The sequence below is a fragment of the Nestor notabilis genome, unplaced genomic scaffold, assembly GCF_000696875.1.
Source record: "Nestor notabilis isolate BGI_N333 unplaced genomic scaffold, ASM69687v1 scaffold8610, whole genome shotgun sequence".
Taxonomy (NCBI): Eukaryota; Metazoa; Chordata; class Aves; order Psittaciformes; family Psittacidae; genus Nestor; species Nestor notabilis.
Genome location: NW_009910668.1, coordinates 19,966 through 45,312, shown reverse-complemented (window position 1 = coordinate 45,312; position 25,347 = coordinate 19,966). Strand labels below are relative to the sequence as shown.

The 25,347-nt window shown below is 40.0% G+C and overlaps 1 protein-coding gene across 1 annotated transcript; it reads left to right on the top strand.

Annotated features, from left to right (window-relative positions):
- Positions 1-1,014: 1,014 nt before the first annotated feature.
- LOC104400262 (microtubule-associated tumor suppressor candidate 2-like) lies at positions 1,015-19,136 on the top strand (the record flags this gene model as incomplete). The annotated part of the gene is made up of 3 exons (XM_010011149.1): positions 1,015-3,285; positions 9,269-9,509; positions 18,930-19,136. Coding segments are annotated over exons 1-3 (2,719 nt in total), but the record flags the coding sequence as incomplete, so codon positions are not given.
- Between the last annotated feature and the right edge of the window lie 6,211 nt (positions 19,137-25,347).

The window sequence follows — 25,347 nt, the reverse complement described above, 5'->3', positions numbered from 1 at the left end:
CATAGGTGGAAAATTCCCCTTCATCTTGCTGGAAGTGAGAGAGGACAAAATCTAGGCTTTCAAAGCCACAGGTGGGAGGGAGCCAAAAGGAGCTGCACTGTTTTGGGACTGGTGTATAATCCTCTATATTTGAACATGTGTAGCTGTCTCAGAAAAACAGAGTTTTCCTTTGCAGGCCTCCAGCCATAGTTTTTGCTTTCTTGGCATCTATAGGTCTGGCAAAGAAATGTCAAAGGGGGTAGGGTGTCAGCACAAGTATGTCAGTGATTTGTACAAGGCAAGGAGAGAAATGCTTAAACATCCCCAAATGAAGCTGGAATTTTATTACTTATGACTTGTCTATACAGTGGTACTTCAGCTACACCACTCTGGGTGTAATAGACCCTCAATGTTGTGTCCCACCCTACCCTAGTTACTTATGCCTGTTCCCAATTGTAAATCTATGTGGCTTAAAAGCCGTATCAACTACTCCTCTAACCAGCAACCAGTTACCAGTTTTAACTGTGTGACTTCTCAAGTCAGAGATCAGTGCTACACTGAGAATTTTTGCTGGGAGCAAAGCTGTGATTGAAGCAGCATCTAAAGTATTTGAAAATGCTCTGTCCTGGGGAGGTACTTGGGAGTGCTGTTGATTTTAACTTTGTTCAGTTAGCATGATTCCTGACATCAGAGTAACATTGTCTGGGTTATTTGTTTTTTTTTTTCTCATAGGTTGGATGGATTAACTGGCTCTCATTCGGAGGGAACTTTACAGATCTGTTTCGCTTTTATTGAACTTCTCTACTGCATGTCATAGAGATTGCCCAGGTCCAGAGGCTGCGTCAAAGACAACTGAGCAGCACAAAAATGTGATTCTGACAAGAGACTCCAAGCTTTCTGCCAAGGAGTTTGCTAGTGATCAGTTTATAATTTAAATGTATAACCGAAGCATGTGTAACAGTTAACCTGATAGGGGAAAAAAACGCTTTCTCATTAATTAGGACTGCTAAAGAAGCAGTCACCTGAAGCTCCAAAATGAGTGCTCCATTAATCCCAAGCAAGTCATGTTATGCTCAGCTTCAGGACAACCACAGTGAAATGAAAAATAATAATGAAAGCATAGTGAGTGTGGGGGATACCAATGCCAATCAAATCATGACAAAAGTTAGAACCCCTGAAGAAGCTGTTACAAAACGTGAGTTGACAGATGAGAGTGGGAATATACACTCTGGAGGAGCAGAAAAAGTTACTCATCTGAATACAGAGCAGAATAAACTTCTGACCTTCAAAGACTCTCGGACTTGTCACACTGCTGTACAGGAAAGTAAGCTGCCCTCCACTGCAAGCAAGGAAATGGGGAAAGATTGTAGGACTGGCGAAGCTAAGGATATAGCAAGGCATACCAGGATTAGCCGAGGACAAAGTCTGTCCAATTTAAAAAGTAGTACAAATGATGCCAACCTAGAAGTTATTTCCAAAGGTGATGTTGACTTCACCCAGAACTTTTCTAAGGGTAAAATGTCTAGGACTGTGGAGGTGGAGAGAATAAAAAGGCTTTCTTTGGGAAGACCAAGTAAATTCTCTCCTCAGTCTGAAACATTTACAAAAGACTCTGTTGGCCGTGTGTCGAGTAAACGCCTGCTTTCTGCATCACTGGACTCCATAGACACATCGCACCATTTGATAGCAAATACAGAGAAATCACAAAAAACAGCCACAGATCATTTTCTTGGGATGGTGTTTCATCCACTTGACAATACCTCAGAGGAAAATATTGTATTTTATTCCAAACCATCTACCTCAGGGAACAAGAAAATAAGTAAACCAGAAAATGTACCAAATGTTAACGTTGAAAGCACACTGCATACTTCTCATTTTCAACATTCAGCTGTGAAGCCCAATGAAATTGCTAGTAAATCAGAAGCACAATTAGGTCAGGGTGATAAAAGTAAAAAAATTGAGCTTAAGACTGCACCATCTCTGCAATATAAAAATACCTGTCAACAGAAGATTGAGAGAATTATGCTGGTAGAGTTTCTGGGATGTCAAAATGACGAAAATACATCAGTGGAGGAACAGAAACGCTCCAGGTCTTATGCATCAAAATTTCAAGCATCACAGTTTCAAGACACCTGTATTAAAGTAGAGGACCCATTGTCAAATTCCGATGACAAATTGTTAAGTGATGTCAGCACTGGTGGAGAAGGAAGAGAAGACAATGATGGTGACAACAGGGCAACTAGCCAGGATGGTGAGGAAGATTCTGACAAAGAAGTGGAAACAATATTCTCGCTCACCTGCAGTAGTAAATCCAGCGGCAAAGCGACACCTAGAAAAAATGAAAATTTACATGAAGTTGATGCAGGTTACACTGAAACAGTTGGTGAACAAATATCTCTTACACATAATACTAATCTTCCTGACAGCAAACCCTTGAACGTTAATAAGAACAAACTGACATTAGTCAAAGAAATCACTGAGGATGCTGCTGTGCTTGCTTCTGATCTCTCAGATCAGCACAGAGAGTGCAGTGCAGAGACAGTGTCACACCAACAACCTGACAACCACGACAGCGATGTGGAAACCTTGAACTTTCCAGTTCCAAGTAAAAAGACAGATAATGCACAGAAACATCCTCCAGAGGAAACACCAGAGAGCTGTGATGTTTCAGGAAAGGATGATGCCTTTTTATGTGTCCCAACTCCCGTGCATCGAGTGGCAGCGCTGGATGTTAATAGTCAGCCCACATCATCAAACAGTAATTTGAAGGACCTTTATGCACTTCATGTTGATAAACTGTCACCTTCCTCAGTTCTACCTCCCATTGACAGTACACAGTTGTTAAACGTATCCCCTAAAGTGCCTATTAAGACTGCTTGCAGCAGCGCCATCCCAAAACCTATCCTGGTCCACTCCAAGGGCTCCCTTGCAGATAAGACAGATATGGACAGTGACTGCAGTGAAAAGCTGGAAGAAAGCATTGAGATAAAACCTGCCATACCCAGGCCCAAACCTGTGAGACCTAAAATCATCACATACATTAGAAGAAACCCTCGTTCAATAGAGCAGCTTGACCCTTTGTTTGCACCAGCGGGGCTGCCCTTCGGTAGCCCTGCGTGTGGCATGCCCATCTCTACAGAGCAGAAGGCATCCAATGGAGGGGAGGTGAAGTCTGCCAGCATCCTGTATGATAAATTTAAGCCTGACCTCCAGAAGCCAAGACTCTTCAGTTCTGGATTGGTGGTGTCAGGAATTAGGCCCCCAGGCCATCACTTCGGTCCGATGGGAGAGAAGTTTCTGCAGGAGGTAAGGAGGCAGCTTGGACAGTCTCTTTTGTATGCCAGGTGGTGGTCATTTACTTACTTGTTGCTGCCAGAAGTTAGTTCTCATTTCAAATAAGAAAGAAATTCTAAATCAATGCAATGTGTGATCATTAGAAATAAACTTACTTAACCATTTCTGGCACTGACACTGTAGTGAAGTCTGATCTGTGACTGGAAGTTGTCTCTGTGTTCCTCCAGTGTTTTCCAGTAAACTCATCAAAACCTGCTAGTAGTATAAATAGGGATGTTTAGAAAAGAAAAGACATGCTGTTTGAATTTATGCATAAATGGATTCTTCCCCTCCTCCCCCCAAAGAATAGCTTTAGGAAACTAATGTAATTTGCCCACAGAGAGTTTTCCTCTTTACTGGGGAAGTTGGAAGGTTTTTGCAGACAGAGCACTAGAGGTATAAACTAATTCCCTCCTGTACTGAAACCCAGGGGCTATCAGAGCTCTTGTTAGATTATATAGTTCATATGGGAAAAGATTTTTAAAAGTCTTAAAAAAAGAATTACTGTGTTTCTTTGCTGTGTGTCTTGTGCTGTTATTGAGGGTATTTTAATGCCTGCCTCTTTCTACAAACAGTATTTATCCAAGAAACAGCACTGAAATAACAAATTTGGTGACAGTCGACAGTCAAAAGTTGGAAAACAATCAAATTAGGGTATCATGTGTGTGTAGATTGGCCCTTACTTTAACAGGAAACCTACTGAAGTGGTCATGGATTATAGTTTTTCATAGAGCAGCATCTCATTGCAAACACAGAAATGACAGTGCTCAGTGTCCTTTCGCCTCTAACTTCAGTTCCCAGCTCTATCCCTGGTATTTTGTGTCCGGAGTTAGAATTATTCAAGTCATTGTGAGCTATGCCAACCATTATTAGTATATCTTCACAGTTGCTTTGTAAGGTTAGGGAAAATTAATAAGTTATTACTGTTTAATGTATGGCAATGGAAATTAAAGCCAAAATAGCACAGAATGCGCAGCTGTTTGGCCATGTCTGATATGATCCTCTGAAGACCATAGGTGTCTTCTGCCCATACACTTGGAATTCAGATAACCATAAGGAGACAGGTTATGGCAAGTCTGCAGCATGATTTACTATAGATCAGGGTTATAGGCAGGAGAAGATCCAAAGCATTTTCATAGAATCGTAGAATCATAGAATGATTAAGGTTGGAAAGGACCTTGGATGGGCAGGAACACCTCACAGTGGACGATGTCACCCAAGGCTCTGTGCAACCTGGCCTTGAACACTGCCAGGGATGGAGCATTTCTCACTTCTTTGGGCAACCTGTTCCAGTGCCTCACCACCCTCACAGTAAAGAACTTCTTTATATATAACCTGAACTTCCTCTGTTTAGGTTTAAACCCATTACCCCTTTTCCTGTCACTACAGTCCCTGATGACAAGTTCGTCTCTGGCATCCTTGTAGGTCCCTCTGCTATACTGTCAGGCTGCTATGAGGTCTCCACAGAGCCTTCTCTTCTCCAGGCTGAACAGCCCCAGCTTTCTCAGCCTCCTTCAGTTCCGTGTCCTTCTTATGTTGAGGACACCAGAACTGGACACAATACTCCAAGTGGGGTCTCACGAGAGCAGAGTAGAGGGGCAGGATCACCCCCTTCGACCTGCTGCTCACGCTTCTTTTGATGCAGCCCAGGACACTATTGGTTTCTGGGCTGCAAGCACACACTTAAGCCGGCTCATGTCAAGCTTCTCGTCAACCACATCCCCAAGCCCTTCTCAACAGGGCTGCTCTGAATCTCTTCTCCGCCCAGCCTGTAGCTGTGCCTGGGATTGCCCAGAGCCAGGTGTAGGACCTTGCACTTGGCTTGGTTAAACTTCATGAGGTTGGCATCAGCCCACCTCACAAGCGTGTTCAGGTCCCTCTGGATGGCATCCCTTCCCTCCAGCGTGTCAACCGAGCCACACAGCTTGGTGTCATTGGCAAACTTGCTGAGGGCGCATCAATCCCACTGTCCATATCTGTGACAAAGATGTTGAACAACACAGGTCCCAGCACTGATCCCTGAGGGACACCACTCGTTACTGGTCTCCAATTGGACACTGAGCCTTTGACCACAACTCTTTGCATGTGGCAATCCATCCCGTTCTTTATCCACTGCGTGGTCCATCCATCAAATTCATGCCTCTCCAGTTTAGAAACAAGGATATTGTGGGACAGTGCTGAATGCTTTGCATAAGTTCATATAGCCAGAGTCAACTGCTTTGCCCCTACCCATCTGTAGCCCCATCATAAAAGGCCACCAAATTGGTCAGGCATGATTTGCCCTTAGTGAAGCCATGTTGGCTGTCACCAACCTTGTTGTTTTTCATGTACCCCAGCATGATTTCCAGGAGAATCTGCTCCAGGATCCTCCTTTTCCCCCTCTCCTCTAAGAACTACAATTTTGGGTGGGTATTTCAACAAGGGAAGGTTTGAAACCAAGCAAATTGCTTCTTCAGAGAAACTGTATTGCCTGGAGGAAAGGTTTGGAAGGAAAACGCAAACTGCAGTTTGCATTAGTCCGGGAGTCAGGAGCTGATAGCAGAAGGTGGTATTTTCTACTTTGGGCTGCTACCCTAAAAGCAATTGCCTTGCTAGTTAGAGAAATGCAGAGGGGAGTGATTTGGCTCCAGTATGGATCAAAAGAAAGGAAAATGATTGATCTATGGAAGTGATCAGATGCTTAGAAAAGCAGCTGTGCACAGTATGTGTTCATGGCAGGTGACTGATGCGTAATCAAAAAGAAACCAGTTAGGATGTATTGAGATAGATCAAAATCACCCTGGTGAAGGGACAAAGTAGAAGACTCAGAAGCTTTGGAAAAAAGGAGGTGCTGGGATAGGATGGCTACTGTCTTCATGAGAGAAAAAAAAAACCCAGATTGTCCTATTTCACACATCCAGTTTGGGCTTTGAAGTTCTTCGATTATTATTTTATAGCTCTTTACACAGCTATGATAGGGAGTGTTAATAGCTGCTATCAATCAGACCTGTAATCTCTAAGCACCCTTCAGATAGCTAAATGGTAGGAACATAGCCTGGGCTGCAGGGTGAAAGTTTACCCTTGTGGAGATAGCCTGTGCCTTGTCAGAGCGTAGATATCGGCTCACTTTAGCCACCACTTTAGGGCTGCTGCTGAGAGCCCTGGTTCTGGTGGGGGTCTGTCAGGAGGTCTGCTGATCACCAACTTTTCTGCCTGCCTCCCCAGGCCCGTGCCTGCCCCATTCTCCTTGTGCCTGCTGCCCACCTCTTTGCTCTGGAGAGCATGGGCTAAAGCCTGTTGAAACAAAAGGACTGTAAGGGAAAAAGGGGAATTGTTTTATACACAGTCAAAACAGCAATTAATTCCTCCCCCAAGTCTCATTATCTGAACTGCCTGAACCAATGTTGCCAGCTCTTTTCCCAGATAGTTGCCTGAAGCAGGTACTTGACAAGATGATTTTTGCTTGAGGCACTGTTTGACGATGTTTAAACAAAGTAACATGAAGTGTTGGGTATCCTTACCTGCTGGCTGTGCTAGGGATTACCCAGCCTGTGGAAATTCCTGTATGCTCCAAGCATTTGATGCAGACTTTCCAGTATAACAGACTCATTAAATGGGGTAAGTGGGGAATGAACAGACAGTGACACACAATAAAACTCTGAGCTGAGCTTCTTTTTAGTTACCAGGATGCAACAGATCTTTTCTTTAAATTCCCTCATACAAGAATCGAGTACAGGATGCTAACAGGTCTCATACCAACCCATGTCTTTCTAAAAAGCTCTAAAATGGCCTTATAATCAATAAATGCATACAATTCTATTGAGACCAATTGAATTTTGTACTTCATAAATTTACCATTAAATAGAAAAGAAAAAATAATGTCCTTGTAGCATGTTTATGTCCCCCCAGAAGGGCTTCTTAAAAAAAAAGCATCTATTTCTTGAGAGATATTTGGGTAAATTACAGTTGGACTTGATGATCTTTCAACATAAATGATTCTATTCTAAACTCTTCTCACCTCTCTCGGCTTGAGAATATGTTTTATGCTTGTGATTGAGTAATTCTTTTTGTGTGCATGTTGTTGCCCTTCTGTGTTACTCCTAGCATACTGTCAATAAAGGAAAAAAAATGAGGTGACTAAAGGTTTGGATAAGCTGACCCAGTCTGTCAAAAAGGCAAGGTTTCTATATTTAAAGATTTTCCCTATTCCTTATACTGAAGTACTTGGCATTGTTGTGTTCACTGCCAGTTAAATAAGAAATGATAGGAAGTGTATAGGGGAATCTGGCTGAAATAAAGAAAAAATAAATAAAGAGAAAAGAAAACTGAATCTTATCCAGGACACAACCTCATATCTATACAGTAAAAAAATGCATCCTAACTTGCAGAAATGCATCATAGGAGTACAATAAAAAAAAAAAAAACAGGAAGATCTAATGGCAGGAAATAGAACTGCAATCAAATGAAAAATATAGAGCGAAAATATAATGAGCAGTGTTTGTTCAATCTTCCCTCTTAATGCCTGTGCAAAGGCCTCAAAGATTCTATATTTACTAGTTTAAGACCAATCTTGTTTCTTTTAGCATATTAAAGATTTGCTAAATTTGGATTAAAGCTCTTGAAGCAGCAAGGATCAAAGCTTTTATAGCCAGTATTAAAGCACATATTCTAAATGCTTATAATTGCTAAATAGAAATTGATTTGGCATATTATATGCTTCATAACTTACAGCACAATTAATTAATTTGCAGTTACATTTCTTCCTAGGTAGCCTATGGCACTTTTTGATTAACTTTAAAACAAATTTAATTCAGATTTCGTATTTCCTAAGCTGTTTTGGGTTTGCTATTTTTTCCTGTAGCCTAAATCAGATGCACTGAAAAAAAAATCCATGGGTCCTGTCTGCATTATGATGATACTGCATTTTATTAGACAATGATAAAGAAGCTGGACTCTACTCAGAAAGGCAAACAGTTCTTTGCAAGTGAGAGAGATGAAAACTACTGACATTGCTCTGCACCCTTGTCCTGAATCATGAAGCAGAACAGTGAGGTGGGTGTGAGAGCCCAGCTTGAGAGTAGAAAGGTGCAAGGTCTGAAATGGGGAACCATGTCATTCCCTGACTGCAAATTCCCTGGTAACAGCCAGTTTGATGGAGATATTTTCAGCTTGGTGCTTGACTTCTGTCCTCACAGTATACACCCATTAGAATACTGAGAGATTTGTCTCTGATTTTAGCAAAGCGTCATCTATTTGTGATAAACACTAAATATTTCACATCTGCAAATTTGCTTTTTTTCTCCAATTCAAATGGGCAGCTGGGTTTTATAGCTCTGATTTGGAATACTCAGGTGTAAAATATGCCCACCTCCACAACCAAGTCTCTTTTCAGGAACTTTAGGGGGACAGATTACAATGAACATTTTGCATTAAGAACATGTAGAGGATTTTTTTCTCACACAAACGATTTGATAATACCATTTCTCTCATAAAATGAACTTAAAATACCTTCAGCTTTATTTTTAACTAAGTTAAAAGTGACGTCCCACAAAATTGTATCTCAGAGTGTTTTAAATAACTTCTAATAAAAATGTCACTTACTTACACACTTTCTTGGTGTACCTACCTCTATAAATAATATCACCTTTCAGGACTTAATGGCAACTTTATTTTCACTAATTTAAGATCTTCCATTTGTCTATTTTCTTTCGGGGAAGACATCAATTCTTTATTTGGGTTTAGTTCTGTACTGAGACTGTAATGTGTGTATTTATATGTGTGTGTGTGTGTATGTATTTTTGGAGAGTGATTCATATGGTAACAGCATCACTTTTTGAAAGTGATGATCAGTCTGCAGTGCTCTGAAGCCCAGATTCATAAGGAGGGAGAATTAGCCTTCATAAGCAACTTAGAGCTCCATATTTTCTGGATTTATTGATTTCTTGTATAAATATCTGTGTTAATAATTTTTCTGTAGGTTGGGGAAAGGCCTGCAAAAGATGAATTTTGCCCTCCACCATATACTCATTATGAGGTCCCACCAAGTTTTTATCGATCTGCCATGATACTCAAGCCACAGTTAGGACTGGGTGCAGTGTCCAGGTTACCATCTGCAAAGAGCAGGATTCTTATTGCAAGTCAAAGATCCTCAGGTAGCTGTCTCCATCAGCAAGGAGAAATAACGAGTGCTCCCAGCCTCTATCATCCTGATGCTTCAGGTAAAGTATGACTTTCTTTCCTTCTTTTAACTATAGTCACCAATAAGATATATTTTTTTTCAGACAGAAATATCACAAAATGAGTGACATCTTGACCTGATTCTACAAAGCTCCAACAGCACTCTTTGAGGTGTGTCTTTTTATCCTGCAGAAAGGCTGACTAGGGAGTCTGGGACTTGTAGAAAGGTTGTTTAACAGGCCATTGCAAGAGAAGAAGAATCAATTTCAGTAATAATTCTCATTGTGCTCTTTTTTTGTCTTTCTTCATTTTGCAATGCCTGAAAAATCTTTGTTTTGCCCTGCAGAAGATAATGGGACATTTTCTGCCATCATGAAGACCCTGTCATTCTATCTTAATATGACGTTCCCCATGATGTTTTTCTCTGAAAGCCTGGGCAGTGTTCAGAAGCCCTGATGTATGCCTCTTCAGAGACGACGTTTCTAATACCTTTTTCTTTCCAGTTACTGCCCAGGTCAGCATGACCCTGGGCAGAATTACAGGGGAGGGAAAAGCAAGAATCAGAAGTGTATGATGCCACAAGACAGAGATGATAATTACTTCTACAGGACATTCCTTGGTAGCCTGGAAAAGCTTGGAGGTTTTAACAATGTACATTTAAACAGCAGCAAGTTCAGATGCAACTGAAAATCAGTCATTGCCAAAATGAAACACAGCAGCTTTTCAACAGCCTATAAGTCTGCAGAGATTTTTAAAAAGAGTCATAAGGGATAAAGTTAAGTAATGACTTGGAATCGTATGGTCCCTCCTCTTGCCCATGAGAGGATTCCTTCTGATTAGTGTTTATTTAACCTGCTCACAAAAATCTGTTTATAAAAATCTTCAATATGAGATCCTGCACCCTCTGAAAACAGGTTGCTCCAATACATTACCTGCTTTCAATTTAAAAGTTTTCCCTACTGTTTTGCTGAACCCCAGTTGTTGAAATTTACTTCCTCTTCTATCTGCAGTGGACATGGGTCTTCTCCTCTTTGCAGGTATTTGAAAACCATTACTCTTTTTCCCTGGTGTCCATTTCTCCATACTAAGCATCAGAAGAAATTTAGAGAAAATCAGAAAGGAAATGGGCCAGAGTGTCTTGACTTACCTGAGAAGACAGCATCAGTCAATAATACAGGTTACCAGGATTTGGGGTTTATCAGAAAATCAAGGTTCTTTGTAACACAGTGTCTCTTGACATCTGGAGTTTATCTATATTGATGCTGACCAAGCTTAGCTGTATGTGACTTCTGAGACACTCCAAGATTGCACGCTAGGTAGTAAATACCAATTTCAGTTCGGTGAATTGAGTTCAGTCAGCATTGAACACAGGAATGCAGGTTGAGAGAGCAATTGGATCATATTTTCCATTGAATGAAATTGCAAGAGGCTGCAAGTTCAGGATAAGCCATTAGGTAGAGTAAGCCATTGTGTAACAGGAATCAGTTTGGGAGATAGATATGAGAGGAATATACAAACAGGACCCATTATCAAGTCCACTGTCTTTTCTATTCCTTGGAAATGAATGTTCCCTTGATTTTTATTTATTCATAATCCATTTATCCATCCTTTCTATTATCCTGCATCACTGATGATTGCAGATGTCTTTTTTGTAGCCATTTTTAACCCAAACTTGTCTTCTTGTATCAATTTACTGTCTTTCTATATTATGTGAGATTCTAAAATCTAAGCAGTATCAGCCTATCAGTTCTATTTATTGCCAGTAATACTGCCTTTAAAAATGCCAGTGCATGAGAAGTATACATGAGGAAATTGCAGTAGCTGTTAGGTCAATTACTATTCCACTAAGACTGTATTTCCTAAAGGCTTTCTACTGATCAACAGCTGTGGTTTTTGATCTTATCACTGATTATTTCTTGGACCTTGTCTGTTTTGCAGGTAAAATTTAATTCACAGATCTCCATAATTTCCTTCCTACAACTGTTATTTTGTTTGTTTCTCTCTAGCCTATTGATACATCACTGTTTCAATGATGCTATTAAAGATAACTCATGGTAGTCCAATAATCTGTCTGCCATCTCTTTCAGGATCCCAAAGTGTGTCTCATCTGGTCTTTGGGCTCTGACTGGTTTTGTTGATTTTAAATTACCCAAGACTTGTTCTGGAGAAGTTGCTAATATCTCTAGTTTTTCACTGTCCATGCCAGAACACATTGTTTTCACTTCTGACATCTCATCTTCCACTTCCCTTGTGAGATGAAGAATATGTTTAATTTTTCTGCAACATCTTATTTTGTTGCAAAGTACTTCTTATTGCTCTCTGTTGGTTTCTTTTATTATCTTTCATGTATTTCTGTTACCTTATATTAGTTTCTTCACATTCTTTTATTTTTGGCATTTTATTTCCCAATTATCCATTCAAGATAGGTTTATAACCTTTTCCTTGTCCAAAACCTTTTTCCTTGTATACCTCAAATGACTTCTTAATCTTTCTCTTAGCAACATATAAATTTATAGGTCAGCCCACGATTCTTTTCATCTTTAGTAATTCCACTTAAGTAGAATGAAGTAGAGTGACAGCAGATGGGACAAGACTGATATAGGAGTGGAAGGGCAGCAGAGAACTGGTTCCCATGGTTGTGTCCAGGCTGGTGCACAAATACAGACCAGAGATGAGTCCCTGGTTGCCAGGGGGGGCTGGATGGGACAGCAACCCCTGGCATGCCAGAGCTCGTTTGAGGCTCATTGGAGGGGCTCAGAACAGGGCAGGCACCATCTAGCCAATTGTTTTAAGATACCCAACACCATTTTCAACCACTTTTCCTTAACTTGCAGTTAGCTGTGGTATTAAACTTCAATCTGCATTATTGGTTTTTCATGCAATATTTGAGAAACAGGATTAAGCACAGCTTTGAAAGTCATATTTATAAGCAAATGAAATGCATAAACATTTGGTTACTGGGAGTGGAGCTGGTAAGACCCTTGCCCAGGGGTCTTGTGGGGTGTGAGATCTTGGCTGACTGCAGCAAAACCAGCTCAGGTCTAGAGGGTATTTTTCTCTCAAGAATACCAGTTCTCCCTTCAAGACTGCAATCAGCAACTCTTGCAGCTCATTTATGAGCTTTTAATCCAGTTTCTAATCCTAGTGATTTCAGTCTTGCCCTTGGGTAATGGAAGCAGAAGGATCTAGCCAGTTGCCATCCCATGACAATGTGTGAGGTAGCACAGAGAGGCTTTTAAACTGAAATCGCCATGGCACAGTATTGAGGACAGCAGCAGTGCCTCATAATGAGGATTTTATTCCCCTTTGCCATGCCATCCATAATGTAGCAGTCAGTTTAAGCAGCACTGATAAGCTGAGTGGTTTGGCCTGCGTGTAATAGTAATACTCATAAAGCCGACTCTAAAGTAATTGATAATTAAATCCCTGAACTGCCGTGATGGACTGCAAGTGCTACAAGTACATTAAGGGTTTCATTAGTTTAAAGACACACCAAGTAAAAAGTGAAGTAATAATGAATGATCTCACAAGTCTCATCTCCAAGTGTGATGCCTAAAATGTGACCAGAGCAGCAATCCTTCTTCATCTATAGGACATAGTACATGTGTCGGCATTTGCTGCGAGTTCCTTATTGAGCAGTGCTACTCCTTAGGTGATGCTTTGCCTCAGATGGGTCAGGCAAGCAGTCTGCCTGTAAGAAAAACCGTTCTAAACTGTATGTAAGATAGAAAGTAATTGAATTGTGATGTATTTAAAGGTGCAATAATGTCTGCAAATGCTTGATTATTATATGTAAATTGACTCTGTTCTTTCTATGGGGAACTTGTAATTCAAAACAAGCATCGAAGGATACTGTGCCTGTAACACATAAATTATGAATGTGTTTTCCTTGGTTATAAAGACTTCTTGGAGCAAGCATGTTAGGATTTGCATTGATTAGCTCATTATTGTGATGGAATTAATGTCTGATTTTGAAAAGTATTACAGAGATTTCATAATTAAAACTTCATTTAATTCTCCATTTTTCAGTAGTATTTATGGTATTTTTTTTCAAAGAGTGAGTTAATGAAATGATGTTTCCTTATCACCTCTTTGTGTATTAAATTTGCCAGTCCTGAGGGTCTAGCAGTTCATCTTATTTCTAAGCAATTCAGCTCTTATGGAAGATACAATTTATATATAAATCAGGACAGCAAGGTTCCTGATTACTCAGACACACACAGATATATGTATTTGTTTGTGTGTTTGTATATGTATAATGTATTTCACCATGAATACTACAATATGTCTACAGCTTTCTCCTGGTAGGAAAGCTTTGCTTTCACATTTATTCTCAGGAATACCTAATACTTGAACAAGTAAATGAGATTTGATAATAGAAAAGGGGTTTTGAGGTTACCTCCTGAAATGTTGCCTTACTGCTACTTACTGTGTGCTTATTTTATAGTCTTGCAGACTGAGTTACTTGGCAAAATTCTTTTGTTGAGTTACTGGCAAAATTCTTAATTGTTTAACGAAAGAGGTGACAAGGGGACAATTCAGAGAGGAAATATTCTCTGTCCTCCACTGATCTGCAGTGTTTTCAAGTTGGCATTCTCTGCTTTCTTTAGGACAACAATCTGACTGTATTTCATAAAGAAATATAATGTGCTCAAAGAAAGAGACACACTACTTTATCAGAGTTTTGCTAAGGGCATTGCCACTGTATCAAGACTTACCCATATGCCACCTCTGTGCTCCCCACAATTGCTGTGTCTTCAAAGAACCAAAATGTGTCATATAAGAAAGGTTGTCTATATGACTGTTGTACCAAATTGCCAGTCATAAGAATGGTATTAGTAGCAGTCTGGATGCAGCCGCAGGCAAATGCTTCATACTCTGCCTCCTCCCCAGAGAGAGCCAAGCATCACCACTGGCTGGGCACTCACAGACCTTCTGAGCAGCCGATCAGCAGCAACTGAGCAGATGGGCAGTGGTTTTGGTGCACAGAGAAGAGTTCTTGCTGCTCTGGGCTTTCACTGGAAAATGCAGTAAGTGCCTCTCAGGCACTGACAATTCCTGTGCTGGGAGTTTCTGTGGGATGCTGCTGCTTTGCATGTCAGCTACGAAGTGAACAAGGACAAATTCTTGGGGTGGTGAGAAGCTGCTGAACAACCTTTCATTACCTGGAATTAGGAAGTCACAGAGCAGCTTTTTAGGGCTTTTAAATCTGAATCAGGAGGAGATGGCAATTTCCTACTTTATGATGGTGGACTGGCTGATCAGAAATTAATTGATGTTCAGCTGTGAAAATTGGTTTTCCTTTGTAACCGAACTGTCCCAGGCTTGACATTTGGGTGAGAGATCCTCAGGGAGGTGGACACAATCTGCTCACTGCTCTTCGAGTGTAAATCATTAAAGCCTCTGTTTTAAAGCCCCTTTTCTCAGTTCTTGTTCAGAGAGAAGTCATTATGCCTATGACAGGGAAACCACAAAGGTAGTGGCAACAGAATAGTTTGCTTATTTGCGCTATTTGTTTTTAATCTGCAAAGATATCAATCAATGATTGGGTTAACTCTGAGGTGGATTAACTACGGTGAGTTAACTCTGCTTATATTATCTCTGATTAATTCAGTGACCTTGCAGGTAACTTCTTTGCCCCAGATTCCTGAATATGAAATGAGAATAATGATGTTCAGAGCATCCTATAAAACAAAGTAAGCTTTCTGGCGGAAAATGACACCTAATGATGAATGTTTTAAGAGACATGCTTGTCAAAAAAAAAAAAACACCACAAAAAAACCAAAGGCTTGACAAGGATCCCTGATCTCAAGTGAAGTCTTGAACCACTACTCTTCTCTTCAAAAGAACATATCTGTGTAAATCTTTTCTTTCAGATTTCACAAAGAAGTCACATGAAAGTTGCTTATACATGTGCATGGAGATGTGATTCATGTGCAGTGGGGGTGCATAAGAAGTCTAGCTCAGTCTTTTCTTAAGCCTCCCCAGGCACATCTGGTTTGTGTCAATCAGTCCCTACCTCAAAATGTTTTCATGTTTCTAGATGGGAACAGCTTGAAGTGTCATAGAAAATTGCTTGTGTGCCATACAGACAACAATACTTAATTCTATAATTAGCTTCAGGCAGTGAGACAACTGGAAAGAATTTTTGCCAATTTTTAAAGCTTATTTTGGCAGATTTTTATTAAAATGAAAACTGCTCATTAAAATAACTTTTGTTTTGAACTCCCAGACCTTGTTTGCAGGAGTGCTTCTATGCTTCTAAGAAACAGAAACAAAGAAAGAACATACATCATAAAACTCGATGATACTTGGTACAGAAAATATATACAATAGGCTGATGTCTCATGTATTTTAATAAGAAAGAAGACACAAAATTACTTAATTTTAAGGCTCTGAATGCATCCTTAATGAGGATGATGTCCTGCCCCCAGGACATTCATTGTACGGAAGAGCTGGATTACAAAGAAGAGAAATGAAAAATAAGGAGGATGATGAGTATAAGATACAAAATATTGTTAGTTCAAGGAGAATTTGAATTGAAGTCATAAACTGAAACGGACACAGAAGTGGGAGAAAAAAGCACTGAATCCTCTGCCCTGGTCTGGGAGAATGATCTTGAAGAATAGATAGATATGGCTGGGCAATTTGTCACCTGAATCCTTCTGGTTTTAAGGAAATTATTCTTCTTCAGTGATAACTGTAGTGGTTGGTTGCATGGCAGTGCAGAGAACTGACAGCCTGGGGACTAGGTGTGGGCATCCCTGTGCTTGAGCTGGGGACATGGGAGTCCCAGATGAACCTCACTGTCCTAAGGCAAGCACATCTCAAGTGCTTTTTAAATAAAACCATTTCTAACCACTTCCCCTCCACCTTCCCCCCCTGCCCCAGTGGAATTTCCCCTATTCTGCTGCCGGAAATCTGTGATATTTATAGTTTTTCACTGTAAAATGGAAAGACGTCTCTTTCCACCTCAGTTTTCAGAGATGATTAGGGAAAAGGAGTCTCAGCTCTCATCTTGCATAGTGCAGGCCTGTTGCTGCTTTTTTCAGAAACTATAAAACCCACAACTGACCATCCCATATCTTTTCCCTGCTGCCACTGACCTGGGCAGGTTCCTTGCTCCTGCAGTCACTTTGCATGGATACTCTTCTGTGCTTCAAATCTGGAGGCTACCTGGGCTTGGTCCTGTCACTGATGCAACACTTGGAATATTTTGCACACTGTGACTAAGTTGTGTGCCTCTTATTAAGTACAGTTGCCCTCATGTACCCAATAGGTAGCTGGCAAAGATGTTGTTTAGCAATGCACAGCCACAAGCATGTGACTGTACAGCCAGCTGGGTAAGCAAGATACCCAAAATACTGCTGAAGTGGCATAGCCAGTCTGAGTCCTGACATGCAGCAGTTGTCAATGCAGAAATAGTCCTCTCAAACAGACAGATTTTGTCTAGAAGATGATTAGCATGCCATTTTTATCATTTGGGACTCTTAAAACCTTTCAATGGACATCTTTTCTTGTTTCTACACGAAAATCAGTTTACAGGATTCACACTAATAGCAAGCTGTGCTGGTAGAATTGATATCTGAGCTCTGTAGTACCTTGCCATAGGATCATCTAGTTGTGATGTGAATGTCCCCAGCAGTGGGGACATAAGAAGCCTGGCTTGGTGGTGCTTTGCAGATAATCACAAAACAGCTGTAACAGACCACTGTCAAAGCAATGCTGCACAAGCCTGGCCATAAACTGATGATAAACATCACAGCTTACCTGTTCTCCATTCTAATGTGCCTGCACCGTTCTTCGCCTGCACCTGGAGCCTACAGGTATTTCTGAGCCCATCTTCACATCATCCAAAGCAGATTCAGGATCAGTCTTTTAAAGGAATGTGTTTTACAGGATAACAAAACTCTTTTTATTTTGATGTTGCACATATTTCTATTTCAAGAGAAAAGGCTTAATTTTGTTAAACAAAGCTTAGTATTATTATTGTGATGAAGTACACATCTATCTTTCAAAATCCCCATAACATTTTTCTGCTCAAAGGAGTTAGTCTTGTTTTCTATAAAGTCTCCTCAAAGTGTAATGCTTTATTAAAATTAATAAGGCTGTGACCTACATAGTTTACGAAAGAAATAAATACTGTAATAATGTGAAGATTGAATTCTTACTGTGCAGTTAATTTCTAGTTTTCATCTATATTATGAATGTTCACTTCTTCCTTTGAAGTATGTGTCAGGCTAATGTGCAAATAGTGCTCACTGACTAAGAATGGAAAAAAGGGTGACTTTGTGGCCTTTTATGGCAGAATATGTTGATTGGTTTAGTGCAGCCTTGCCTCCTAACCTACCAAACCTGATGACTGATTAAACACTCTAGCATCAGCTTTTGAAGAACTTTGTTTGTTTGTTTGTTTAAAATATATAATTTTGCTGCTTGGGATTCCAAAAGGAACAGGAATCTGATATTGTCAAATCTAGACAGAAAAGCTCTGCCCAAATTTTATGTACACCTGAGGTCCAGATCCACTTGGTATCCAGACCTTCCAATCAAAAGGAAACTCTAATCTTTGGTCCTTGAAAACAATCCTGCTGTGTTCATGGACCTTTGATCCATGAAAGCAATTTGGAGCATTTATGGGCCTGTGTTTGCATTTGCCTAGAAAATTTCAACTAGACAAGAGCAGCAGAATATGAGTTAGGACACAGGCTGGAGACAGATGACCAGTTAGCAGTTACCACAGAGGCATTGTAGCTGGACTACTGTTGTTGCCTAACTTCATCTGTTATAAGCCTGCTATTGGCAGTTGTCTGAGACTTGGTTGATGTCATTCATATGGGCTGGTGGTTTATAGTGAGGAGAAATCCATCAGTGAAATGGCTGCTGGTATGTTAAAAAAGTACAACTTTACAGGTCATGTCTTTGTTTCCAGGCTTGGTGCAAGAAAAGGACATTTTCTTTTAGGGAAATTTGAAAGAAAGAATTCAAAGAAGTGTTTTATTTGATGGAATACAAAGAAGTCCTATGTCCTTGAAGTGGATTGTAGGCATTCTACAATAGCTTCCAAAATTGGAGACTATGAGTAGTGTGTTTGTCTCAGTGTATGAGTTTCTTTTAAGTGGCACATAACAAATGTAAAATTAGAAAGTGATACAGCACAAAAGAAGATAACATTAAAAAAATCTTAGCAGACTTGAACTATGCTGCTTTGCTGGAAGTTTGAGTTATTCCTCATGGGTCCTTGCTGCATTTCATGTTTTAAGAATTATTGTGACCTGTAATTTTTCCACAAAACTTCTTCTTAGTGGAGCTAGAAGAAGACATCACTGAGGCTTGAGCAGCTGTTGAAACTTGAATTCAGTCTTTAGACTGACTCTATGTAACTGAGTGGTACAGGTAATGATCAGTGTATCCTAGTTCAGTTTATTTAATAAAAATTTCTTTCTTTTTCCTTCTTTCAGTTGATCTTAAGAAAGGCTCATGTCCAAGTGCTGCAAAATCAAATCTTCCCAAGCCCTGCCAGACTGGACTTCGTCCTCCAGGTTATTCACGGTTGCCAGCAGCTAAACTGGCCACATTTGGTTTTGTCAGGAGCTCAAGCGTGTCCTCTGTCTCCAGCAACCAGTCAAACGACAGTGCTCAGAGTGATCAGAGCAGGACAACCAACCGTAAGTCCAAAAAGAGTCCTTCTTTCTGGAGGGATATTAAATAGATGAATCCCAAGATACTCCAGACCAGAGTTTGTATATAATTTAGAACTAATATAATCTGTTCAGCTCTCACTAATCTCTTCTGTGCCAGGTTGTAGGTTTGGTATCTTAACTTTCCAGTGTAACTCTTAGAAACATTATTAATAATAGATGAATAGTTGCTGAATGTACATTGCATGTAGAAGGGGCTGGTTTCCCTGATCTGGAGAAAATCACATTAAGAGTGAATCCCAGGCATTTTTCTATTTTGTTTTTACTTAGGATATTCCTTCTTACAAGCTGAAGCAAATAGTTACAGTAAACTGTGTTTGGTAAGTATATTGCAGCCATGCAGAACAGCTTAGGACAAAAATAATCTACAATGAGCAACATAGTCTTCCACATCTGCATTTTTTCTGCCTCTTAATATGCAGTGTAATAAGCTTAGTTTAGAAAATTAATCAAATAATGTCAGAAATGTGAAAAGGATCAGAACTGATATTATAGCTGTTGTCACTTCTACACACTTCGAAGAATTCCATGGCTGGAATGTAATTTCAAATCCTATTTTCTATAAAAACTGTTAATTTTATTAAGTACAAAATAATACCCACTGGATTGTGCAGTTCTTGGGAAGTGTATGTATGTCCTGGGCTCAGGGCAGGAATGGGGATTGAAGGCTTTTCACATCCATTTTTCTTTGAAGACTGGATTGAGCCCAAACTCTTTCACTATTAAAGGAAGTGGTATCAGGCCAGGAGGGGTGCAGACAGTGGGAACCAGGTGATATGAAACAACGGACAAGACAAGGTGCTGCAGACTCCTAAATCCTTCGGTGCTTGTATTAATTTGAAATGAATTAAAATAAATAAAATGAAAATACTTAAAAACCCTAAGAGTTTTCTCTTTCCCATTTTAGATGGCATAATTGAAATGCCAAAGACTAATGGATCCAGGGATTTCTAACTTTGCCAGTCATCCCAAACATGCACTTGCGTTTTGTTTTAAGGTTGGATTGATCACTCATTTCTGTTTATTTCCTAATAAACTTTACTTTGAGGGTAGTCAACCTATTTTGCTTTGTGCTTTTTACATACAGCTTTTCCTTTTATTTGGTGGTGTAATCTTTTTGTGTTTGGTTACTTAAAACCTTTGATAGGGACAGAATTACCTGATTTCTGCTTAGACCTAAGCTACATCTCCGTAAAAAGTTTTGTTGTCTAGCAATTTCAAGTGTGAATCTGAAAAAAAATGACATCTGTAGGTACAGCACTATCATTGAACACAGTGAATGTGTACAGGTACGTACAGTTGAGAATTCTCTAATAGGAAATAACCCTAGACTGGAATTTGAGTCAACTGATTTCCATTCCAAAAACTGTGGAAGAAGTATTAGTAACCTCAGATCCCTAAGGTTACATCTGACTCTTCATTTGTCTTAAAAGAAATTGATTTCATTTATATATTCTGAGGTTTTTGAAATTGTGTTTGTAGATTAAGCCCATAAAATATGAAACCATATTCCTTAGCTGAGGAATCCATGGATGTGGAAGTATTTGGGGCATACATATTGTTACAGCGGACTTTGTTGAAGATGGTAACTCTCTTTAACATTGGGATTACAATGTTGTGACCGACTTGTGCATGTTTCTGACAGATACGAAAATTACCCAGGGGAAGTGTTCTGCTTGTACAAATTCATGTAGACATGAGCTCAGCCTGTCACCTGATGAAAAATAGGGCCTATCACTTCTGCTTTTGTGGACAAGTTAGATAGCTCACCTAAGCAGTTGTCTAGTTACCCTCCACTTCCACATGAAAGCAACAGAATGAGAACTTCCTGAGGGTCATCTCTCTGAGGTGATCCCTGTGATACACACAGCTATCCAGCCCAGAAGTCTTTTATTTGTCTTAAATTACAAATGGATAATGCTTGCTCCTGTACTGGAATGAGAGACAAAGGTGTGCTGCCAATTGGGTGAGGGTGTGCCTTGTGTTTACGGCATCAGCCCTTGGGTAAGTCATCACATGAGAAGACACCTAACATCTCCCCCTTCCTTTGGATTAAAGGTAACACAGCTCCTGTTCATCACTCTCCTGATAGGGCAGATGTTTCTTTATTGTTGAATTAACTGTCATAGAAATGTTATTAGTGTAAAACTATATAATTTTTTTCTATTTCTAGTCTATGTGCCAGCAAGAGTTAAATCAGTTGCGCAACACCCAAGAAACAAATTAGTTTATTCCATTCAACCACAACTTATTTAACACAGATCAGCAGTGCACTTCAACGTGCACAGAGAGTAACCCCAAGAGTGGATGCAGAGGAGACATATTGGCTCAGCAATCTTAACATGACATACTATTTCTTCCCTTCTCTTCTACTGGAAGAATAGTTTTATTTAAATTAAATAAATAGCTGATTCTGTAGTTACTACCTGAGATTGTATCTTTGACTAAATCAGACTTCCTAGAGGGCAGGGTGAAAATTTACTCTTAATTTCCTAGCTCAGTAGGGTAGAAAATGCAAAATGATCTAGCTTTAGAAATCTTCAAACACCTATGATAACACAATTTCCTATTTAAGCAGCATCTCTGCATGTCAGAGAGGCAGAATTAATTGAAAACATCTTAAAAATGTGCATATGTTATAAGTAGAAGGGTTGCTATTACTGTAAATGGAGGGGCCCACCTCAAGATCTTGTATCTTCCATAAAAAGCAGGTGACTATGGCTGGGTGAAGGGAAAACACAGATTTATTTTAGGAACAGAGAGTTTTAGGGAAAGCAGTGATTCTTGATGGGGTCCTAGTGAGATCCTATTCTTGTTTTTCTCTCTCTTGCCAAATGTCTTATTGTGCTAGCTCTTCCCAAACCCCTGATGGTTACATTTCTTTTCAAAAATCCCAACTAGTGTCTCATTTTGGCACACTAATTCTGATTAAATGCTGTCTAGAGACTAAAATTGCACTTGTTTAGAGTAAGGAGACATGTTGTTTGTGTTGTGGGGAAGTTTGTTAATGGAGTGGCGACATAGCAGCTTTTTTCTTCATTGGATTTCTCCCCTTCCTGTGACCTCTCTGAAAGCAGTAAGCTTGGATACGCACAGAGCCTATGCTACACTCCTTGGCTGACTTTCTGGCAATAGCTTTACATATTCTGATTGACTCAATTAAACAGATTTGTATTGGTGGGACTGTGCTTTTTTCCCATGATAGGAACAGGGCAGGCTGTGCAGCACTTGCCTGCTTGTCTCCTGGTTTTTCTTGGAGTCCTGTCCCCAGAGTGTGGGTATAAGCCAGGCTGCTGTTCACTGATAACACACCAGCCATTCCATCAGCTGCTAGCTAATCAGGATCAGTCATAATGGGCGTCTGCTCCTGTGGGGTCCTGCCTGATTGTGTGATGAGGCTGGAGGGACAGCTCTGGCATCCAATCTGCTCAGAATCTCACCAATGTCACTATGTCAGTGAACTAACCCACGAACTGGGGTCAATAGTCTGTTTTGCCCATTTAAAATCCATTTTTTTGAAGCTTATGTGTAACCTGTGGTTTGCACACAGGGAAGCAAGGGTTCGTGAAGCTCATTCATGATGGTGGCAGCTTCTCACCTGGTAGAAAGAAGTGGGATACAATGACAGAAGCCATAGACCACTCCATTTACCAGCTGGATTCTAGGATGGATCAGGAGAGCTCGCCATTGCTCACCCCTGCCTGTCCTGCTGTATTCAAAATGAAATGGTTAAACTGGTTCAGGGTGAGCTCTTTGTTCGATAGGGAGATCAAGGGCAGTTGTGTTTGAATGAAACAACTCAGAGAAGTGGAAGCAGTGAGAGCTTGCTGTACCAATGGAGGGGGTCCATCCTTTGTTTCTACTACCATTCCTCCCTGCTCAGCACAGACAGTGCAGGTCTCCCTGACACTTTCACACCTCCCTTCCCATGGCTTCCCACATCAGAGCAGCTCTAGACCACAGTGCACCAAGGCCCATGTGAGGTCTTCTCCTGGGCCAAAAGCCACATGGCCTGACACCTGGGAAACCCCAGGCTTAGGATCAGTTCCAGGTCCCTCTATCACCCCCACCCAGATTTATTCCATGCCACAGACACGTTTTTCCAGTAAGACTTTTGTTCAAGATTACCCAAAGAGTTCATTTGCCCCCCTCTCTGGTCCACTACTTTTAAGGTTTAAAAATGAATAATATTCTAAACCATTTTTCTTTATTTAAACAGAGGGGGTTTTGTATGTCAAAAAATTTCTTGAGTTAGTTTACAGTCTAAATTGGCTAGAATTGAAAAATTCAAATACTTCAGTCTAAGAGGAGTGTGAGTATTCTCTGCTAAATATAAGGAAAAGCAAACGACTAGCAAAGTTATGTTAAGGCTGAAACCAGCCTGATTTGGAGTGGAGTGAAACAATTGTGTAAACATAAAGAAAAAACTCCTAAATTGCTAACTTACAACAAAATACCCAACTGCATATCTTCCCTCGGAATTTTAAATACATTATATTGAAGCTGCTCCCATGTCTGACGCAGTAAAATTTGCCTAAGAGGTTCACGTGATACAACAAAGGCCCACGCGTGTGGGATGTGATTCTCAATATTACCTTGTGATTCTGCAGTGCAGTAACATGGTGTCCAGTCTGTAGTTTCTGCTTTAGTAGTTTACCAGTTTAAGGGCCTTAGATTCTTCTCACTTGCTTGTATCTGCATTTCTTGTCATCAGCTGAATGTCTTGTTCATGGGGTTTTGTGTACTCCATCAGGATAGACCCTAGATACTCTAAGTATCACATGGGAAACAGTTCATTAAACATCACGAAACAGTTTGATGTGTGGAGGATTGGAAGAATGACAGATTGTTTAGAATAAGTTGAGCTATGATAACTGTTATGAGTTTAGGGAATGGAAGAATGTCGATATAATATCAGGAAATACTTAGTAGTCATAAGGTCTACTAGTCTGTTAAATAATCTTCCATCTCAAGTGATGAAATCCCTGTTGCTTAAGATTCTTAATATAGTATAATAGCATGGTGTTAAAGGCAATTCTTCTCCAGCAAGGTGCTAGACTAAAAGACATAATGCTATTTAGTATCTACCCACAGCTCTGAGTGGTGAAGCAATTTCTTTTCAGACTAAGCAAGAAAACGGTGATGAATATTACAAAACTTGTTTTGGTATGTCTCATGACAGCTATTGTTTTGTTTAAAATTATAAAGACATGAAACTGCATGTTTTACATAAACTTTCACAATTCCTTCTTCAATGTATAGATTTCATCCTGTTTATTGACCTTGCATTGCCTGGCTTTGTTAAATGCTGGATTTCCATTCTAGTAAGCAAAGATGCCAAAGTGTCAGATTCAGGTGGGTGGAGAAATAGGAAAATTAAAGTGAGTACAGAAGCCTTGAAAAGGTGGTTAATGGCTTCCAAAAAAGGTAGAATATTCAAAACTGTCATATGGTGGACAGATACACCAATTGTTCTTAAATACGTAAGTATGCAAATACAAACATTTTCCTATATGAAAATACATTCCAATCATATTTCTATGACTGTTTATCTGTTCATTTTTCTACATGACAAACCCAAATTTTTTCCCCTTCATGTTCTGATATTAGTATCTTGATGGAAGAAACACTTTCTGCCATCAATTTATGCCATCAGTTCATGCCATCACTTCACTCTGAATAGGACTAAAATAGAACTATTGAGTTAGGATTTTCAGCTTTGTGGGGCAAAGCTGTCTGCCAGGAAAAGCAAGAGCTGAAAAGACAGTTTAGCTGGTTTCCAGAATCTTGGCATTTTCTTTTCATACTCTAGTTGTTACAGCTGGGAAAAAAACCACCATTCAAAGAATGACTTGAAGCTGTAGGCACAGTGGTTTCTCTCTGCAGAAACTGAAACAACAGTGCTGAAGTATAAGTTGTCCATTAGTTACAGTGGGGTTTAGGTACATGTTTGTGATAGTATTTTAATAGCTTAGATAATGTTTTTACTGTCTACACTGTTACCTCTTCCCCTGCCCACTGGAGCACACAGAAGAGGGAAGCAGTACCACACTGGGAGGGTCTGTACCACTCCTTGCAATGAGTAAGTAGAGGCAAGAAGATCAAGCTGATTTGGAAAAGCAGAACTACTTTTATATGAAGATGTCAAACTGAAATATTAGGAGGGGTTGCGAATTTA